Source organism: Periophthalmus magnuspinnatus, chromosome 16 (genome assembly GCF_009829125.3).
Source record: "Periophthalmus magnuspinnatus isolate fPerMag1 chromosome 16, fPerMag1.2.pri, whole genome shotgun sequence".
In the NCBI taxonomy this organism is placed as follows: Eukaryota; Metazoa; Chordata; class Actinopteri; order Gobiiformes; family Gobiidae; genus Periophthalmus; species Periophthalmus magnuspinnatus.
The window spans coordinates 18,079,274-18,100,204 of NC_047141.1; the positions used below are offsets into that span (position 1 = coordinate 18,079,274).

Consider the following 20,931-nt stretch of genomic DNA (forward strand, 5'->3'; position numbering starts at 1 on the left):
ACAAATAGTTTGGATCTGGAGAATGGAGGATCACAAGATCATAAGCAACAACAGACAAACCTGAAGGAGAACCATAACTTGTAAGAGAAAATGTCATTATGGGCAATATCATTAACCGATGGACAATGACTGGCCCGTTATGTCATGTTTTAGAGTGTTTGATTGAAATGGTCTTTTGCTGCCCTCTAATGGTAGGGACAGTACATTGTCTACCAGGGTTGAGAAGTTAATTTGTGACAAAATAAACAATTCAAATAGATTTTTCTCATTCCAGATGTAAAATACTATATATTGGACTATGTAATCTGATAGCCTATATTAACTATAAAGGGCTACTATTTAGGCCTCTTACAATGGCCATTTGTTTAGTTTGGCTGAAGTTTACCTTAAATAAACCAAAAGACAACTGCCAAACTTTAGTGTTGCTAAGCAACACACTTCTCTTCCTCCCACTCAATTTGGGATCTGTAGGAAAGCGGACGGCACACTACGCTTGGGTGAAAGAATGAGTGTTTAAGTACAATTTGTTTTATGCACTTAAAGCATAAATCAATGTTTAAAAGAAGATTAGGCATGGAAGTATAGGTCATGTGTAGGATGTGAACAAGGAGGTTGGATTTTGATTTCCTTTATTGCAATGATGTGCAACATAAAAATGCCATTTTTACAGATAAAATAAATCATGGATTTGGTAGAATCTGATAACCCTAAAATAAATGAACAACTAAAAAGAACTTTCAAAATACATAACCAATAGTTTTGTTTTTTTCAAAGCACTCAACACTCCAAGGAACGCACTGCTTTCATTTGATTTAAACCTAAGTGGATTAACTTGTACAGTGTTAAATCTCTTGTGAAGCTAATTTGTTATGAAGGTAAAGACACTTGCAATGGCTCAGACCTCTATGTTAGCTTTCACAAAGCGATAGTGAAGAGAAGTTGGGTTTCTCAGCAGTAATAGCCCTCTATGCTCCATTGGCTGCTTCAGGAGGGTACTGAGGAGACCAGAAACACTGACAAACCCCAGCGCTTCACCACATCCAGCTGTAAGGGAGAAATCTCCTTGAGTTATCCAGCCGAGGGTGACTCGAGAGCAGTGAGAGGTGATGCTAGGCAGTGGGTCTGGCCACAGCCCAAAAACGGAGTTCGGAGTGGAGGAGGAAGATTCCACGGAGATCGGTGTTACAACTTGCACTTGTTGGCCAGTACCTGTAGCTTTCTTTGACTTCTGTGGTCGCTTCAATTTACTTTTAAAGTGGTCCTTGTGTGCTGGCTCAAGAGGTCCGGTGCATTGTGGGTCATGCAGTAATTTCAAATCTTCAAGAGTTGGGACACACACCATGCCATGTAGCTCCGGTTTTCCTTTGGACAAGAGAGACAGACGGACCCACACTAAACTCATGCCATGGGCACTGAGGAAGGAGTTCACAGTTGATTGGTTGAGAGGCGCGGGCTGAGCCAGACGACACGCCCTTTGACCTCTGGATGTAGTCGGTCTACACCAACCAGAGAGAAGCCGCAGCGATTTTCGGTTCCTAAAAACGAGACTTAAGTTAATATTAATTAAAAATAAAAACACTGACATGTGAGTGAATGAAAAAAAAAAAACAACTGCATGCATGTTTGACATTTGCAAATGACAGATAAAAGGGGTAGTTTTTGTGTGGACAGGCTGCAGAAGGGGGAGCTATTTAAAGTAATAGAGATTTAAACGATTTATCAATACATTTCAAAACTTAAAACTAAAATTAAAAAAGACAGCAAAAGAATGGTCCCTAGTTTTTCCCTCACAAAAATCATTCATGAGTCAAAGCTTATGTGATGGCTTCATGGGGATAAATGCTGCAACTCCTACTACTAATCTGTGTGATGTATGACTGCAATTTAGAGCTGGATGTAGTTTGGGTATTCTCATCAGGAACATTAGGATGAAAAGGCAGTTTACAGCAGAAGCCTCATGCATCAGCCTGTCAAGCCTTCTGCATTGCCTTTTTATAAAAGCATAACTATGCCAAAACTCAACAGCGGGGTGATGGTGATCAGTGATGGTTTTCCCGGGATACCTATAAAGTTAGCAGTGTTATATAGGGAATATAAACAGGTGTCCAAGTCGTAGTTGTCAGAAGGGAGAAAATTGGGGAATGCTCAAGCCCCATTTGTTTCTTTGCTCATGTACATTATGAAAGGATAGCATGGCTGGATGTGCATTACACTCTCAAAATGCATAATATTACCATAACAACGTGAATAAGTTGGCAGATATTGCAAAAATGTAATGCTATATTTGTTGTTCTTTAATCTGTTTGTGTATCATGTGAGCAGCATGTAGTAAGGTTTTACCTGAGCACAGTCAATCTCTGTGGTGTTGTAGAGGTGACATCTTGATGCAAGGTCGCTCCCTCCTCCATCACTGTGTCAGTATCTGTGCTCTCCTTTGTCTCTTTGCTCTCCTCAGCCGAGATCACCTCCCACTCTTCTGCCAACTGTTTCCATGGGCAACGGAATGGAGCCAGACACCCAAGTTTAATATAATTGGTTCGTTTGGCAGGGGGATGTCTAAAAGTCAAAGGTCAAACTTTTGTCAAACTCTTGGGGCATCCTTGCCAGTTTATAGAGTAGAACACATTGTGATCATCCAACACAGACATATGATTAGACATATTGAAATTTAATTAGAGGGCAATGATCCAAAGTGCAAACTCCAAAACAATGCTTACTACACTGAAACCAATGAATGCTAAAACAAACTGAACAAACATTTCTAAAGGCAAAACCTTGTAATAAAATCAAGGACAAAATAATTAGATTCCCTCATAAATTAAGCAATAGACCTGCACACTATCAAAATAACAGCAATGTCTTCAATTTTCAAATGTTTTACTGAAATTGTTCCAAAATGTAGCATCATGTCAGTTATAGCTATTGATGCGTTTGTGACTTTTGTAAATGAATAATACATAGTAAACACAGGGCTGTATTTTTAATAACATGGGTTTCCTGTTTTGCAATTTATTTGATACAATTAGCTCGTCTTACCGTTTGAACTTGTCCAGAAGCTCTGCTTCCTGCTCCTCCTGAAATTTAATTCCAGCAGGACAGTCTGGGTAATCATGCGGGAAGTTCGGGGAACTTTTATTCTGAGAGTGTTTCAGAGTCATGTGAAGCCCTCCTTGGCGCACTCCTCTGTACACCTGCCACACAAGTTTTTAATGACAATATTGCCACTCTGTGCCACTTTCCTTGCCATAAGCCATGCTGTCTATTGCACGCGTAATGTTGGCCGAGATAATTACAGATTACCTACCAGTGGGACCCAAAAGGCCATGCCCCAGCCTTTAGGCAGTAGAATGTCCCATCCAGCCCCCCAGGTGTTCATCTCATGTCCAACCTGTTTCCCAGGCTGGTGCACCAACAGGACAGGAACACGGCCCTGGAGAGTCATGGGCTGAAGTCTAGAGCCAGGAACCAGCATGTCAGACTTCATACGGTTCAACTCCTTTAAAATAAACATGTTACGCAGAGGTCATAACATAGGTAATATGTCAAATAAATATGCTGGCACTATTTTTATGGTGCCATAATCATCCACACAAGTACCTGCTCTGGTATCTTGTTCTCGGTTACATTGTTCCGTATTGTGCGGTCCCACAAAAAGCTTTGGCAGCAACGCTCTGACACCCCATTCAAGATGAGCTGCTTAACCTTCTCATCCACCTCTGGAAAAACAGCAAATGTGGATATCCTTGAATGTTTAAATTTAAATGTTAAAGCTAATGGCAAACATTGGGAGTATTATTAAAAACCTATTATAAATAGCTACAATTGTACTTTTACTTCTCAAATGTAACAAACTAAACAAAAACATTTGGCCATGGTAACCAATAAGTTCATAAGTACATAAACTGTACTCCACTACAAATAAAATGGTGAACCAGTACTTGTGGGTCACTGAATTCCTGTTTGAGTACAGGGTCCCGCCAGGATTCGAACCTGGAACATCTGCATGGAGGAGCAGAGGCCCCCAGGAGCCCAAGACCAGATGTGCACTCAGAACAGCTCCAGAACGACAAACAAGACTGGATCTAAGCTAAACTGGAGTACAGCAATAGCCAAATCAGCCATATTTGCTAAATTACATCATATTTCAGCTCAAACTATGATAAACTATTTCTGGACTTCATGCCAAGCCTTTCAGTTGTTAGAGAGGTCAGATATTACCTTGCCCTTGCTTTATACTTGGCAAAGCTTTAACCTTCTTAGTTGGTAAAGTCACTCTTGGGTCATCCACATTCAGACCCAGTACTGTCCCTGGTGGAATCTCTCCAGTGGAATAAACCCCTGTATGGATGACAAAATATATATACATGATTTCAGAGCTTAAAACTAAAGTCATACAATAGTGGTGTTACCTTTGAGAAGCCCAAAGATTTCAGATTGTTCCTTATGGAGGTTCATCATAGCCTCATCTTTACAGTGCTCAGGCCACCAGAGCGAAGACTGCACAGAACTGTCCACATTCTTACAAAAGTGAAATACTATTACCACTAGGAACAAATATTGTTTTATTTGAATTTTGTTTATAGATACCTTACAACTTGTAGCAGCTTCTAGCGTTTCAGCCAACACAGTATGGGACAGTGGACCAATCAGCCGGTAGCGTACGATCTCCATGGTAAGATCGCTACAAAAACATTAGAAGAAACCATTACAAATGGATCTACTCAACAAGATGCAGGGTAGGTTTTTAGGCCTAACCCCTACAGTTTATTCATGTAAGTATTTGGACTGACTGGATGACTGTTGTTGATGTTCTCGACCTCCACATAACAGGTGTGGTGGGCGATCTAGTCCCATCTCCTATGATCTTTTTGGCTGGTGGTCCACTCTTATCTGAACAGCTACTTTTTCTCTTGATTCCTGACATTTGTTTGATGACAGGGCTGGGATTTGGCAATTCCATTGTTTTTTCACTTGAAGGCACCTCAGCTGGCAGTGCCACTGGTACAACCGGAGGAATAACAGGCTCAGAGCACTCACATACGTATTGTAACTCCGTGAGAAGGTCCTATGAATGACACAAAATGCTAATTTCTCTTAAATATTGTGTTGAAAACTATGAAGGTTATAGGGCTACCTGTTTCAGAGTAGGGTGGGCCCAAATCCACAGCTGTCTCTGATTTAAGCCTTGTTCGGGAGGTCTCCAGAGGAAGGTGACAGGCCCAAGTGGCTGTGAGGGATACTGTCTGGCTCTGTAGACCACTACACTGCCCTGTCTACGCCCTGAGAGACAATAACCTGCTGCAAAGGAAGGACCTGAAAAACACAGTATTTTATATACATTATACACTGCCTGGCCAAAAAAAAAGTCGCCACCTGGATTTAACTAGGCAAATAGTTATGAGCCTCCTGCAGTTGGTCAGGTCTAAGTTCAGCAACAATCTGTGCTCAAAGAATGAGGTCAGCTGAATATACCTGAATATACTGAATGACCAGGTTATTCCATCAATGGATTTTTTCTTCCCTGATGGTACGGGCATATTCCAAGATGACAATGCCAGGATTCATCGAGCTCAAATTGTCAAAGAGTGGTTCAGGGAGCATGAGACATCATTTTCACACATGGATTGGCCACCACAGAGTCCAGACCTTAGCCCCATTGAGAATCTTTGGGATGTGCTGGAGAAGGCTTTGTGCAGTGGTCAGACTCATCACCAATGCAAGGTCTTGGTGAAAAATTAATGCAACACTGGATGGAAATAAATCTTGTGACATTGCAGAAGCTTATTGAAACAATGCCACAGTGAATGCATGCCGTAATCAAAGCTAAAGGCGGTCCAATGAAATATTACAGTGTATGACCTTTTTTTTTGGCCAGGCAGTGTATATACATACATTTATACATGTATGTACACGCCTGTAAACCAACTTTAAACCAATTACTTGTGTAGCGAGTTATTCTAATTGTTGGCAGGGTCCCTTTATATAGCATTACATGTGAACATTACAACACAGTAGTATATTTTTTACTCTATATTTTCCCACAGGTGGAATTAATTTTACACAGATGCAGAGCATTTATAATTTTGGTCAGCTCACATAACACAAGCATCATCGACTACCAAATAAAACAAAAATAGATGGGGGTTTATAGAGATGAAATTTATGACAAAATGAGAGGACATCAACACTAATACACTACCAAATAAAATGCCAAGTAGTATAAAGTAAAAAGAAATAATTACCAGTATCTTTGCTGGTTAGTTGTGATAGTGCTGCCAGAAGTTTGTCTTCCTCTCCCAGGAGTTCTATGCAACAGTAATAAGAAAGGTCCTAAAAAGACACAACTAAACATTAAAGTTCAAAAAGTATTAAATAGCTTTTTTTTTTTTTTTAAAGGTATCATTTTGTTTTCATGTTAACCTGAAGTAGACAGTGGTTGCTCATTGCTCTGTAGCAGGGCCTGTAACATTTGTATGTGGGTCTATCTCCAAGGCAGTAACCCCATTTTTTGACCATGTGGAAACGTTTGGCGTGCCAAACGTGCGTTTCCAGCCAAATGTTCTTCCTTTGTCTGCGATTAAACTCAAGCAAGAGATTTCCATGTCTCCGCCGAGCTTTGCGACTCTTCTTTTTTGACTCTTGTTTTTTCTTTTTGGCTCCCTGTAGACTCTTTTCTCGCTACATAAAGAATCAGATCATGTAAATACTAATTTTCAGTTACTTTTGCCAATGTTGGCATCAGTACTTGATAAACTCACCAGCTTCGTAGCCATCTCTTGGAGTCTGCGTGGAAGACGCTTGGTGTTGTGGCTCATAGCTCGTCTTCTCATGTGTTTTGGTAGAGCAGAGAACAGATGACAGCTGGCAGATTTCTTTCTCACAGCTTTGACCATTGCCTTCACCTCTGCTGCTCTTGCCCGGGCAAAGGAGCCAGCTGCGAGGGAAAAAGTATATCTCAATCTTTTATTTCAGGCATATGCAATGTCTGCCATATGTAAACTTACCATTGATGTACTTAGGCATCTCTTTGCAGTAACCTCCATCTTTTTGATGTCCTCTAACCCAACCATGACGTGACCCAGCACCTTTCTGAGTTTGGCCACCATTACCTATAAAACACAACTGTTTATTAGAAAAATAAACTACCATTTGATAAAAATAGGAAAAATGCTTGCAAACAAACGCGCCGAATAATGCAATAATTGCAACAGTCCTGCAGTAGCTTACCTGTGAAGTGCGACCTGTCTTCACTGACAGGATACTGTACATTCGCAGGTTGGTTTTTCAGCTTAATCTCTCTCCTCCTCGCTTTAGCATCAGACATTTTCTAATTTCAAATAAGCCACAGCATTAGTACATTTCCAATTTAGCCACCACTGCTAACTTGTTCGCGAGTTAAATTTCTTGTTAATTTGTTGTCAAACGACTCTTTTGGTATCCCCAAGGGATCCTTTTTATTTATAGCCTGCCCTTTTACCTTCCAATGTTTTTTTTTTTTATCGAGTTAAGAAACACATTTTCAGACTTTATCCACTGCTGTCCACACCGCCATGAGCTCCACACGCTGCTAGCTTCCGGTCTCTGTGTGACAGTGTAAATGTGCACCAACAAACTCTAAAGAAATATCTTACACAGGATAACAGTACTTTCAAAATATATAATACCAGTATAGTCAATTATAGCTTTTAGAAATTAACTGGTCAATGTATACTGGGTTATTCTCGTAAAATGTACGCATTTGAATACATCTTGCGCGCGTATATTTTCTACATTACGGTCAAGTAGTTGAAACGTCAGGCACCTCCCACAGTCCTTATGTTTGTGTCTCCTGAATCCAGCAGTGCACTGCTTTTCAGACTTAACATATTTAGCTTGTTACTCGGTATAATGTCTGCATTAATTAGAAGAATTATTAGTACAACCAAAGCTCCTGCTGCTATTGGGCCATACAGGTAGGTTTTAGGAGCCAAACCAGTGTATGTAGTGCATGACAGCAAAGCACATGGTAATGTCACATGTTGACATTTCAGTTTGTATTTGCTTAAAATGTGCAGTAGGGGTTCATAGGTGACAGTGACAGAGTTACGTGGGGGGCACGGCCCCTGCTATATTTGCTGTTAATTTAATATTATTGCTTGCTTAAAACATTTTAAGTAAGCAATAATATTGCTAAAAATTTTATTTAAAAAAAAAAAAAAAAGTTATGTGGTATTTTATGGACACAGTGCATGACAGGTTTTGGTTTGAACTTTAAACTGTAGACCTACAATAATAAACACTGGTCTGAGGCAGTGAGTCTTGAATTGTCTGAACAAACATAGGCTATAACATCTGGAGACAAGAGATAAAGCAGCACGTTATGCCTGTTGACTACTTTGTAGTCCATATTGTCTTAAATATGCAAGTGTATGCGAGTGAAATATTAAATTACCCTAGGTGGTTGGTTACTCATTTTAGATTTTCTTTATAGTCAGGCGGTGGTTGTGGACCGGACCATGTATATCTCAGGACAGCTCGGCATGGACCCTGTGAGCGGCCAGCTGGTCGAAGGTGGTGTCCAAACTCAAACTAGGCAGGTAAATAAACAACATATTTACATCACACTTAACTGAGAAACTACTATTGTAGAATAATTGCATTATCACACAAAAAATGTTATCAAGTTAAATAATTTGCCAAGACTTCCAGTAAATTTGGTATCTTTTGTGTTCACTTGGTTTTGACACTTCAAAAATATTTTGTTTACTTTCTGTAGGCTCTTGTCAACATGGGAGAAATACTTAAAGCTGCAGGATGTGGTTATGAAAATGGTAAGGAATTAAAACAGTGTTTATGTTTTACTGTTTAAACTTAAAACAAAAATGCCTGCCTTTTTTTTCTTGCAGTTGTGAAAACCACTGTACTCTTGGCTGATATGAATGATTTCACAAATGTCAATGATGTTTACAAGCAATGTAAGTATTACATCTATAATTTTTCCTAGTGCAATAAAGATTTAACCAGTGGGACGTCAGCACAGTACAATGCATTGACTTTAACTGGCCATACATGCCTACAAAAATGTCTATTTTTATCTGAATAACCTGGTAATTTTTCCAAACGGGAAAAGCTTTTGTTAACTAAGAAAAACATCAAATACCGTGTTTAACAAGTTGCAAAAGAAATTGAAATCAAAGCAAAGGCTGAGGAAGTAAGACGTAACGTCATTATTCAAAGATGTGCATTATAAATACTACACTTACCTTCTTAAGATACCAAACTTCTGTTCCTTCTCATAGAACTGTAGGAATTGATTCAATTCTAATCAAGCAAAGAGTGAAAACACCTGTGTGAGCATCTGGAGCAAGCTGCCACTGTGCAAAACTAGCTGCAATTCCTCAAAATGCCAGTAGATGATGTAGTCGTAAAAGGACCGGATTGTGTCTGAATCAAGAGCTAGCCAATTTTTAATACAAAGACACATATATAGATACACTGGGCACCCATATAATTATTTTAGTAAAACATGGGAGTTTAATTTTGTGAAAACACCAAATTTGAACCTGCACAAGCTTTATTGCGAAACCTAGTACACTGGACTGTGAATTGATAATGTCTTGAGAATTCATGGGGCTATATGTTTCCTCAGTCTTCAGCACCAACTTCCCTGCTCGAGCTGCTTACCAGGTTGCTGCTCTTCCCAGGGTAATTATGGCTTTGATTCCATATTTATGCTTCTCCTTAAAGACAGAACTTTTATTCATATTCAAATGCTGTTTTATCTCCAGGGAGGACTTGTTGAAATTGAAGCCATTGCTGTTTTGGGTCCCTTTACTGGTGCCTCATAATGTCCATCATTAATTTCATTGTAATGTTGTTGTTTTCTTTTTCTTTCTTTCTTTTTTTTCAAAATTGTCACTTTGAAATGAATGCCATTTTCCATAAATTCTATATTTTATTTGCATTTTTTCAGTAATACACTATACTACACACACTGGATAATAATGCCAACTGCTTTCTTTTTGTCTAATTAACAAAATATTTAAAAGTCCACCAATCCCATTTCACTTATACCAAGACATGTTTTTAAATATCACTAAGCATACAGTTAGTGTTAGTGAGTGGTAGTGTTAAGGTAGGAGACATTTCCTTCATTTGAATGAGAAATTATTTTTAATAGTGGTACTGAACATAGTTTCTTCTTACCCTCTTTGCATGTGCAAAGGGAATTTGCTTAGTTAAGGATTTACTGTGCAAATACATTACACTATCCTTAACTTCTCTTGTAAAAACATCTGGTGTATTAACAAAAATAGAGATGAACCAAGTCAACACATGTCAAAAGCTTTATTTAAAATTATGTTAAGGAATGAGAGGAAAGACATAGAATAGAAATGTGATCTATTACATAAGAAAATAAGTAAAAATACATACTTAAACATAGATATTCACTTGTTTCTCCACATCCATAAATCACTGTAACATCCTGACTCATGCATCATAAACTACTGATAAGTTACTGTCATTGTAGCTGTAGTGATCTCCAACGGTACAGTTAACAAAAGGCACTGGAGTCAAATCGGATCACGTCACCATCAGCCTGCATGTCCTAAATAACCTCATATTCATCCAGTTATTTTGCAAAAATCATTGTTGATTCATCAAATAAAAGCAACACAAATTTGCTGGATTATTGGCATTGCACTGTACACTATTAATTAGCACTTAGTTGTGCCTTTCACTCGACAAACACATAGATACTGTTGGCATAATTAAGTTGTTTTCAACCTTAATAACCTAAAAACTAAAGATCAATAAAGTGAGTTTTTTGTATTTGGTCTGTTACCCATAAGTTCTTGCATCTTTTCATTCACAGTTGGCTTTTATTCCTTTTATTGAAGCAGCTATATTATAGTTCACTACAAGTGTTACTCTCCTTGTGAAACACACTTATTTTAAGAAACCAGTTTAATTATTAAATTAAATACTGGGCCCAAACTCTTCTCTAAGGTTAGCCCTAGGTCTTTAGCACATTCTTGTGAGTGTTTGGCTCAAGGCACCAATGGTTATTGATGTTATAATTGTTGATGACATCAGGGGTGGGAGTGTGCTCTCTTAAGGCAATGTAGAAATTGTAGTTTTGTTCTTCAAGTAGCCTCTTTACGACCGGCATCTTTGGAAACTCATCTTCAATTTAGCACCACTCAGCCTGAAAAAAAGTCTCAGCTTGAGTCTGTATTGTTGATCAAAATTATTTAGCTGTTTAAAACTAGTACTCCTTGTGGGGGTAAAGTAGCTCAAAGTTCTGCTTCAAATGCAATCACTTAGCTATTAATATTTTGTTTTATTTTTAATTATTTTAGTATTTTTTCCTCGTAAATGTTTTGCTGAAGTATCTCGATATGGAAATATGCATTAAGTTAATCATACAGAAAACAGGGGGTTTTGATGCACAGATTACTCATTTTGTCTTTAAAGTAAATTAGCAATATTTGACCAGTGCAGTGCCTTTATTGTGCAGGTCTGGAAATGCACAGTAGTAATCAGAACTGAAGAAGTGGTTGGAATTTTTGGCCCATTGACAGATTTTACTTTTGACTATTACTATTGATCAGACCTGGACAACTGAGGAATTACACAGACATAGTATTAAATAATGGTTTGGGTTTTTTTCCTCACCAGTTCAGTCCTCCTTTTTGGCCTTCTCCTCTGCTTGAGATGTCTCAGTCACTATAAAACAGTGAATCAGTGTTTTTAGTCAAAACAAGCCACATGCCATGATTCAATACTGGGGCCTCTATACATGACTCAGAACTGAAGAAGAATAATAGAGGTAAATAGATAACCTAGGCCTAACATTATACATTAATGTAGTAATTTAATTAATGGCACTTTTCAGGTTATGCTACTTGAAGAATCACAGTATGTTTGGAGTTGTTCCCACACGTTTTGTTGCATACCTGCCATTGGAACTGGTTTAGCCACTACGTTATGCTATCTAAAGAGAAGGTCTCCCAAGTGTTATGTAATGGCATTTCTAAGTAAACCACGTGTGGAGAGAGCAGGGGCGTCCCACAACCCTACAAAAGTACAGGGTGTTCTCAGACATGGACCAATAAAGGGTTAATATGTAGAGTAAATATATGTATGTGTAATGTCATTTATGTGACATGCATAGTATATCTATATTCAGAGATCATGGAAACATATCATTTTAGTAAGCGTGTGGCTGATTTCAGTCTGCAAATGTTTCCAAAATTATTACCAAGTGGCATCTTACATGGTAACATAAAAATGTCCATTGTTTAAGAAGATCATTGTTAGGCATAAGCATTGTATTCTTTGATTTTACCATAATATTTGACAATAGGGCTGCAAGATGTATTGAAACCAAATCAAAGTCTACTTGAATGGATGGAATTACCAAATCGCATAAGTTCCAATTTTGGAAGTAACACTACACAAACAACAAAAGACACTGTTTTATTCTGCATAAAAACGGCTAACCCTGTAATTTAGATCAGTACACACATGTTCTGAAATGTGATTTTTATATTAGTTTGTCAATTCAATGCAATCAAAATTTGAGCTTTAAACACTGATGATATTTTCTCAATTCGTTCAGCCCTCACTTATTTTATTTTTTATTATCTTTACTGTTTAAATGAACTGTTGACTGACCAAGCACTTTTGTATGTGTGTGAACATATTATTGATAAGATTTTGTGTGACTGAGATATCTATTGTCACATGTAGGAAAACTGCTTTTACATCACATTGCACATTAACAAAGAATCTGGTTGTACTTGCTGGGACATTTACATTTTGTTATGTAATTGGAGAGAGCATGGCTTTGGTTAATGACAATGGAGTCATCAAGTTTGTGTCTCTATAGGCCTGCTATGGGCTGTTATCAACACAGTCAGAACAATCCTACATTTCTCTGCCCATCTCTCCCCGCTGAGACTGAAAGTACATGTGTGGCCTGTGACACTGTTGTATTTGTTCAGTAACACAATCTGCTGTCTATTCTCCCATCCCAATCCAATCACAAACAAGAACATTTATGACAAATAGTTCATTAAGTGAATAGCTGATAGTTAAGTTCAGCGAGGATGTTCTTATCACTGTGTTGTGGAGACAGTAACCAAAGAAGCACTCAAAAGTAGTCAAGGAAATATATATATAGATTTGTATGTATGTATGTATATATAATTTACCCAAAAAACATCTTCACAAGTACTGCATCTATTGTTAAATATTACAATCATTAATATGAATATCATACAACATAAAAACATGTGTGTTTTTAAATACTACTACTACAAAGTAATAAACTAGATGTATTAATAAATACAGGTGCAATGTTTTGTGCAGCACTTTCTTGGACTTATGTATCAAACACTAAAAGGTAATGTTCCATCCCTGGCCTTAGATTTGGAAATCATAGTCATCAAAAATAAATCATTCTGACCGATAGGTTATTAACTGTATGCAAACATTTATTTATTGACTCAGAGCTGTGTCCTTGTGCTCTCACAAACCCTGATTTTGCCTGTTGTGTTTACACATGCTTGCTTAGTTATTTTTGTTATTTTTGTTCGTGGCAACGAGTCTTTACGCCTCCGCCCAAAAACTGTCAGACAAAATCATTCAGAAAAGGTGTCTTGTCAAGCATGTAAAATGCTTTTTCAGTGTTTAATGCCATATCCAGGAAAATCATTAGAGCTGTCTGCTAATGTTTGTGTCTTATTCTAATATTTTCTAACTAAGGAATGGCATTACCTACTTTCCACTGTTAAAAGCTAAACTCGTAAATTGTCTATTGTACTTCAATGTAAGAGTAGTGCCAATCTGATAAAACTGGTCATTATCCTGGTTTATCCTACCCAGGCGAAGGTACACATGTCCCATGAACAGATATGAACAAAAGTTTTGCCACATGTAACTGGGTTAATCGTGTTTTAATCATTTCTTATTTAAAATAGTCTTACTTTGAGAAGAAGATTGTGGCCCAAGTACAGCTGGTGCTGTGGAGATTTCTGGGATCATAGCTTTTGGCTCAGTCTCAGTCGGGACTTTTCCTGGAGACAATGGAGGCAGTTCTGGTATTGTAGCAGCTGCGATTGCTGGATCAATCACAGAGTCTATTAATGCTACGGATGGTGCAATTGGGGTTTCCATATTAGCTTGTGATTCTGTTATTGGAAGTGCATCTGGATCATTTGATGCCACAACTTCAACATTTCCAATTTCAACTTGTTTTGGAACTTCAGGCTGGGGTGCATCTACCTGTTTTGCATCTATAGTTTCTTCTGGTTGTGGCACACTTTCAGTAACTGTCTCCGCTGCTTCAGCTACACCCACAGGTTTACTTGAGGCTGTAGTTTCAACATTTAGAGAAGGTTCAACAATTTTATTTGAAGTGGCAATAGGTTCACTTGGCATTTCAACTTGTGGCTCACCTTCAATTTTGGATTGAGCGGTATCACTTGGAGTTGCAATTTCAGTACTTTCTGATGTAAAGGGTTCAGGCAATACCTCTGGCTCAACTGGCGTCAGTGTGTCAGGTTCACTTATGGGGGCATCCTCAACTGGAACAGATGGAGCTGGGGTAGTTTCAACTAGAGTAGATTCTGTAGGGGCGGTATTAGCTGGGGTAGGTTCAGCTGTGGTAGATTCTGTTGGGGCGGTGTCAGCTGGGGTAGGTTCAGCTGTGGTAGATTCTGTTGGGGCGGTGTCAGCTGGGGTAGGTTCAGCTGTGGTAGATTCTGTTGGGGCGGTGTCAGCTGGGGTAGGTTCAGCTATGGTAGATTCTGTTGGGGCGGTGTCAGCTGGGGTAGGTTCAGCTGTGGTAGATTCTGTTGGGGCGGTGTCAGCTGGGGTAGGTTCAGCTGTGGTAGATTCTGTTGGGGCGGTGTCAGCTGGGGTAGGTTCAACTAGAGAAGATTCTGAAGGGAGATGGCCAGGTGAGGTGATTTCTAATGTGGTAGATTCTGTAGGAGCAGGGGCAACTGGGGTAGGTTCAAGTGTGGTAGATTCTGTAGGAGCAGGGGCAGCTGGGATAGTTTCGACTGTGGTAGATTTTGTAGGGGTGGAGTCAGCTGGGGTAGTTTCAACTGCAGTACATTCTACTGACATGGACTCACCAAGAACAATTGCTGGGGTAGATTCTGTTGGAGCAGTTACATCTGAGGTAACTTCAACTGGACTAGTCTCTGCTGGAGATGGTTCTGGTTGGGAAAGCTCATTTGAACCAACTTCTGGTGTAATTTCAGTCGGGGTGGGGTCATTGAGGGACGATATGGCTGAGTCTGGAGTAGATTCTGTTGGAGCTGTTTCAGTTGGGCTAGTTAAGACAGGTGTAACTTCAACAGGGGTAGATTCTATTGTGGGAATACCAGCAGGGGTAGTTTCCACTGGTGGAGCCTCAGATGGGGTAGATTCCATTGGGGTAGTTTCAGGTGATGTAGATTCTACTGGAGTAGTTTCAGATGGTACAGATTCTATTGAAGAAGTTTCTGCAGGAGTATTTTCAATTGGTGCTGGTTCCAGTTGACTTACTTCCTTTGCCTCTTCCTCTAAGCTTTCCTCAACCACAACCTCCTCTACCTCTGCCACATCTGCCACTACTGCTACAGGTTCTACCACCATAGCTGCAGGGACAGCTTCAGAGACAGCCCTAACTATGCTTGCCTCTTCTATTGAGATCGGAGCTTCTGCCTGAGCAGCAACAACATTTTCAGTAACGTCTTCTGTAACTTGAACCAGTGTCTCCACCTCCTGGACAGTCTCAGTAACAACATTTTCTACAGGGGCCGCCTCCTCCGCTGCAGGCACGGTTTCGAACACCTCCAAAGTGGCATGAGAGGAGAGTAGGTCCACCCCAGAGCCCAGATCCTCCTGTGCTTCTAGAGCCAATAACACAGGCTCCATCACCTCCTCCAGCCCAGGTGGATGGAGGTCATTGGGTAGGGCAGTCTGCACGGGCAGCTGCATCTGGGCTTCAATGGTCTGGGCATCTTCAGAAATGTAACCATTCTTCACTGTAATCAGAGACATTAAAATACATAATCAGCCAACCAGGATTGAATTCATTCCTTAAACTTGACTTCAACAATTTTCTAACATCCAATTTCCCCATACAATTAAAGTTGCTGTAAGTGATTTGTAACTATGACAACATACAGCAACCTCCAAGCTTCCTCCAACTTTGTGTGGGGTCTAAACCTGCCCTAATCTTATTTATGACCCTTTACTTGGTTAACACTTGGTTAATACGATTAAATAACACAGCATACCTTCAGTCACTCTTGTCTTGTTTTAAATGTGTGTGACAACAAATCACTGACAGCAAAAAACAAACGAAGCCTCAATGTTGTTGTATGTTACTATGGAGACACTAGAGGAGAATGTGTTGAATTAAGATAAAGCCTAAAACTGTTAAATATCTATACAGCTAGAGTTAGGGTAGAGCTAGACATGTATTCTTAGTTTTTTATGTCTCAAGGACTGCAGATGGAAATTATCTTCAAGAGGTATAGTCTAGTGCAAAACATTGTTTCTTTGACTAATGCTCCTGTACATGGTCTCTGTAAACTACTCTGTAGGACTTCAGTATATGTAAATGATTTTATATTTGCCATCCAAAATTGGTGGTTTCAAATCATGGAACATTGCTGACATTTAAATATTTTACCACGAAGAGTAAGAGCAAGAAAAAAAGACATGGCATATACCCAGGGCACTCTTTGGAAAGCTTATCTAAAATGTTTATATTCCCACATGGATTTATTATATCTTTAAAGAATGAACTAACTTCCCTACACAAGAGAGTGAGCACTACAGTCAATAACGCTGTGAGCAGAAGTTTTAGAGCAGAATTCTTGTGGTTGTTTGTAGAGAAGAGAGCAACTTTAATAAAACTTAAAAGTGGCAAGAAAACGACTACAGGAAGTTAGTAATGAAGAAAAGTTATTGAAAAATGGAGAAAACACGTTTTTCATTTCCTGGTTATAGAGTAAATGCCTAAGGGACACTCCAAACCAGTCTGTGAGAATCAAGTCCTTCTGACAATGGCATTTAGGCCTCTGGAGAGTCACTCAATATCCCACCCCAACTGGGACACATTAGAATAGGTGTGTAAAAGCAGCCAGTGAAAGTACAATGAATGGTACAAACAGGTGTACTCAAATGTCAAGATCTTATTTATCAAAGAAATTACAATGATGAGATTTTTATTTGTATATCCTTACAAAAGCATTAGCACTGATGAGTTTGGACAGAGCTTCCTGGGGTGATATTTGTCTGTCAGAGGAGGTAAAACACGCTCAGAGTGATGGGTGGAAGGGAATGCAATGGGTTGGCCAAAGGATCTGCAACCACTGAAACGGTTTGCCCAACTTTTTTATTGCATGCATTTTACAAATTAAAAGTAATTGTAAATATTTTATTCGTGTAAATAAATAATAAAACTGGGGGTCATAATATTAATAATAGCTTTTAGGCCGAGCCGGCTAGTTGTAGTAATATTTTACCAGTAGAAGTATTGTCAAGCAATAGTAAGTACTTTCAACATTTACTCAATTGATATCAATATAGCAGTATTTTGTGGCAGTATCATCCTCACTCTTAGAGATAGATGTATTAGCTGTACTTGGTCACACAGACAAAGATGACAGAGACCCCAGTCAAAACAGTGGGCTTTTTTAAAAGAGTTACCAGACCAGAAGACTGGGCAGAGAGGAGGGGGGCTGGGCACAGCATAGGACCATTAGAGTTGTACACAGCTGCAATTATAGACAGATCGTACACTGTATAAGTGATGTTTACTTATTCTAGTTGATTACTTATTGCCACTATGTTGTGGCAGCATGTGGAATATGTTGGAATATCACATATATGTGTTCACAACCTCTTTTTTTTTTATCTATGCCAAGACCAAAATAAAACCTAGTAAACAATGTGGCAAAAAGGTGAATAATGCAATGAGAAGATTCAGCTTCAAGTATGTGTGGCTTATTCTCCACATTGTGCATTAAAGTGAAAGCAGTAGGGTGGGACACATGCCAAAAATAAACCCTGAAAATTACAGAGTCATAAAAGGGGTGGAGGGAATATTTTTTATAGCTATGAACTGCAGCTAATATGGTATTTCACTGGTTTTTAATTACCAAAAATGCAGCAAGTTATCTTTCTCCATCAAAAGAGCCTTTTCATATATTTTTGTGCAATGGCTGAGGCTGCTCATATAACATTTATAAATTATAAATAATGAATATATGGTCCCCACCCACAACGGCAACATGAAGAGAGAGTAGTGCTTATGTGAGTTTTTATTTTTATTTTTTAGAATACACTTTAAAACCAATTATGTTTTTGACACATTGCTTCTGAAAACCTCTGGCTTAGCTTGCAGTGAATTATAATTTCTTTAGCATACCTGATGCCCATCCTGACACAACTCCATCTATTTTTCAAGGTTTATTCACCCTTTAATAAAATCTTATATTGCATCTTACATTTTTTCAATCCAAGCAACACCTAAAAACCCTTGAGAGAAGAGAATATTGACTGCTAATAATAGTCACATGCATTTCCAAACTAAAGGGCTAGCAGGCTTTATAGCTTTAAGATCCAGTATATTTAGTCAGTAAATATTGAACAAATAACTGCAGTCCTTTAAAATATTGTAGTTCAAATTGCTGTTTTCTGGATATTTGATTGATTTATGTAGGCTGACAGGGTTCAATTTGATAAATAAACCCTATAGACGGAGAGAGTGGGTGTTGTCAAGCCTTGTGCACGTGAGGGGGCGGTGACGCTGCCAGAACATACTGTCCTGCTGCAGCTGCCCATGACACCTATGAACCAACACATGGAGCAGAGGGCTACCACACTCTGTGGACAATCAGGGTCTGTGTAACACCTCCATGATACTGGCCTACTGCTGTAATGAGAGCAGGCAGCATATGCAAACACAACAATTACACACAACAGTCCCTTACACAAACAGCATACATGGTGACAACATGTTTGTGCTCAAATCAGACCACATACTCAAGGACTGTCCCAAGGCTGACGAGTCCTATGATAACAAATGACCTCATGATGTTAGGGGTTAGATTAACCAATTAGCCTAAGTAGTAAATTTAGAACAGAAAGAAAATCATGGATTTTAATTATAAACTATAATCAATCATGTCTTTTTAAATTAGTATTTACATTTTTGTCAGTATTATAGTTTTTCATCATTAAAGCCTATGTATATAACTTTTTAGCCAAAAAATAGACTAAGATTTTTATTTAAAAAAATTTTTTTTCCTACTTTGGCTTTGTTTGTTGAACTGAAAAAAATGTATCCTTCATGTGAGCAGACTTGCATCTCCACAACCCTGACTCATATTTTGCTTGGAGAAGGGCCTTCTCCTGCTTGTTTCCATGGATTTACCCTATGAATTGTCTATTATTTCTTGGATTTGCCTCATTAATTTGAACACATTATTATCACTTCCATTTCCAAATATATGTTGACAACAATCAATACTGAACTGTAGGTAAATGTTAACATAAAATATAAGGAGAGAAAAGGATTTTAAAATTGCATCTAATAGTTTATCTAATAGTCTTTATAGTTTTATTTTTTTTGACTAAAGTCTTTTAAATGCTTAGGCTATGTACACATGAAACTCATGTGTACATAGCCCATGGCCCATCTAAAAGTCACACACTGGTTTGGTTGTCACACTTGCCTTATGCTTATGCTGTTAAATAAAAAACATTGCGTTTCACCCACTTTACAACGTGTTATTTGCAGTTATAATGATTTTATCCTTATTCCCTACCATTCTTTGCCATAAGAAGGACTTCATGAAATTTTAACAATAGGTTACACAGATTTGCAAGTCAGCACTTTTCTCACTCGTGTTGTAGCTTAGTATTATTGTTATAACTCACCATCATAAAATGAACATGTATCAAGAGTCATAATATAATTCTGCATACTACATCAAAGTAACCATTATGTCCATAGGATCCATGGGATATGCTGTAAGCAGACCTCAGAGAGGAAAGCACACTGTGTACTAACCGGCTGCACACACCCCTTTTCAGAACTAGACTCACCAAAAAGTAACTTTCCTGGTACTCTGTGGTTGTATTCAACATATTTCAGTTTCGTTGCATTCCCTGTTTAGAACTGCACACTTGTAGTAAACATTAAACTACTTTGTGGTGTCTACTCACCCACAGAGCCATTGGTCTCTTCAGGCTTCGTCCCGGGTCTCTTCTCCTGGTCCACAGTCTGCGCACTGGATGAGGAGCACCCCATTTTGGCCAAAAAAAACTATAAACAGAGTAAAACTTGCAACTTTTTGAGTAGAGACAGATTACTCAATTGCTTTCTTTTGGCAAAGCTTGTCTGGCAATGGAACAAGCAGATCTTTTCACCGCCTAAGCATAACTGGGCATCATTATGTCTACTGTCTTTACGCATGCATGTCCCGCTGTGCCTCATATGCCCAACAACGGCCCCTTATGTGCAGTTAAACCAGATCAGGGTCTAGTTAGTACGGACTGCTCCCTGCCTCCAGCCTAAATCCTCACCATACATACATACATACTGAAGGAGGCGGAGACCCGGGCATGAGGCTGCACATGTGCTCCGGGCGGCACTGTTTTCATAAGTGTCGTCACCTTGTGGCAAAGCTAAGAATGACATGAATGTAAATGTGAATATTCTGTTATTGCTACCATACTTTTTATAAAACAACTGTAGCCCCTGGTCACTCCACTTAGATAACACAAATACAGATTTAATATTTTGACCTCAGACATACAAACAAAAGATGAGAGATGTAGTAACATATTTATTATTATTAACCTCTACAAAAATGTATTCACCTGCTATAATACAGACATAAATACACACACATCTTATAAAAGTGCATTAAT

The 20,931-nt window shown here is 38.7% G+C and overlaps 3 protein-coding genes across 3 annotated transcripts; 1 reads left to right on the plus strand and 2 right to left on the minus strand.

Moving 5' to 3' along the window:
* Positions 1-613: 613 nt before the first annotated feature.
* Positions 614-8,520, minus strand: pop1 (POP1 homolog, ribonuclease P/MRP subunit). The gene is made up of 16 exons (XM_033980930.2): positions 8,432-8,520; positions 7,228-7,327; positions 7,005-7,109; positions 6,759-6,934; positions 6,421-6,678; positions 6,243-6,330; positions 5,135-5,313; positions 4,791-5,065; positions 4,588-4,681; positions 4,410-4,518; positions 4,219-4,338; positions 3,598-3,716; positions 3,305-3,496; positions 3,037-3,191; positions 2,341-2,556; positions 614-1,535 (listed from the first exon to the last, which is right to left on the minus strand). Exons 1-16 carry the CDS (start codon positions 8,450-8,452, stop codon positions 896-898), a joined length of 2,847 nt encoding a protein of 948 aa, XP_033836821.1. The 5' UTR covers positions 8,453-8,520; the 3' UTR covers positions 614-895.
* Positions 7,860-10,392, plus strand: LOC117383719 (2-iminobutanoate/2-iminopropanoate deaminase-like). The gene is made up of 6 exons (XM_033980932.2): positions 7,860-7,952; positions 8,471-8,576; positions 8,756-8,810; positions 8,886-8,954; positions 9,629-9,684; positions 9,768-10,392. Exons 1-6 carry the CDS (start codon positions 7,888-7,890, stop codon positions 9,825-9,827), a joined length of 411 nt encoding a protein of 136 aa, XP_033836823.1. The 5' UTR covers positions 7,860-7,887; the 3' UTR covers positions 9,828-10,392.
* A 428-nt stretch (positions 10,393-10,820) lies between these two features.
* On the minus strand, positions 10,821-20,566 carry LOC129456899 (cell surface glycoprotein 1-like). Its single transcript, XM_055227793.1, has 4 exons — positions 20,224-20,566; positions 13,974-16,025; positions 11,659-11,709; positions 10,821-11,188 (listed from the first exon to the last, which is right to left on the minus strand). Exons 1-3 carry the CDS (start codon positions 20,306-20,308, stop codon positions 11,663-11,665), a joined length of 2,184 nt encoding a protein of 727 aa, XP_055083768.1. The 5' UTR covers positions 20,309-20,566; the 3' UTR covers positions 10,821-11,188; positions 11,659-11,662.
* Between the last annotated feature and the right edge of the window lie 365 nt (positions 20,567-20,931).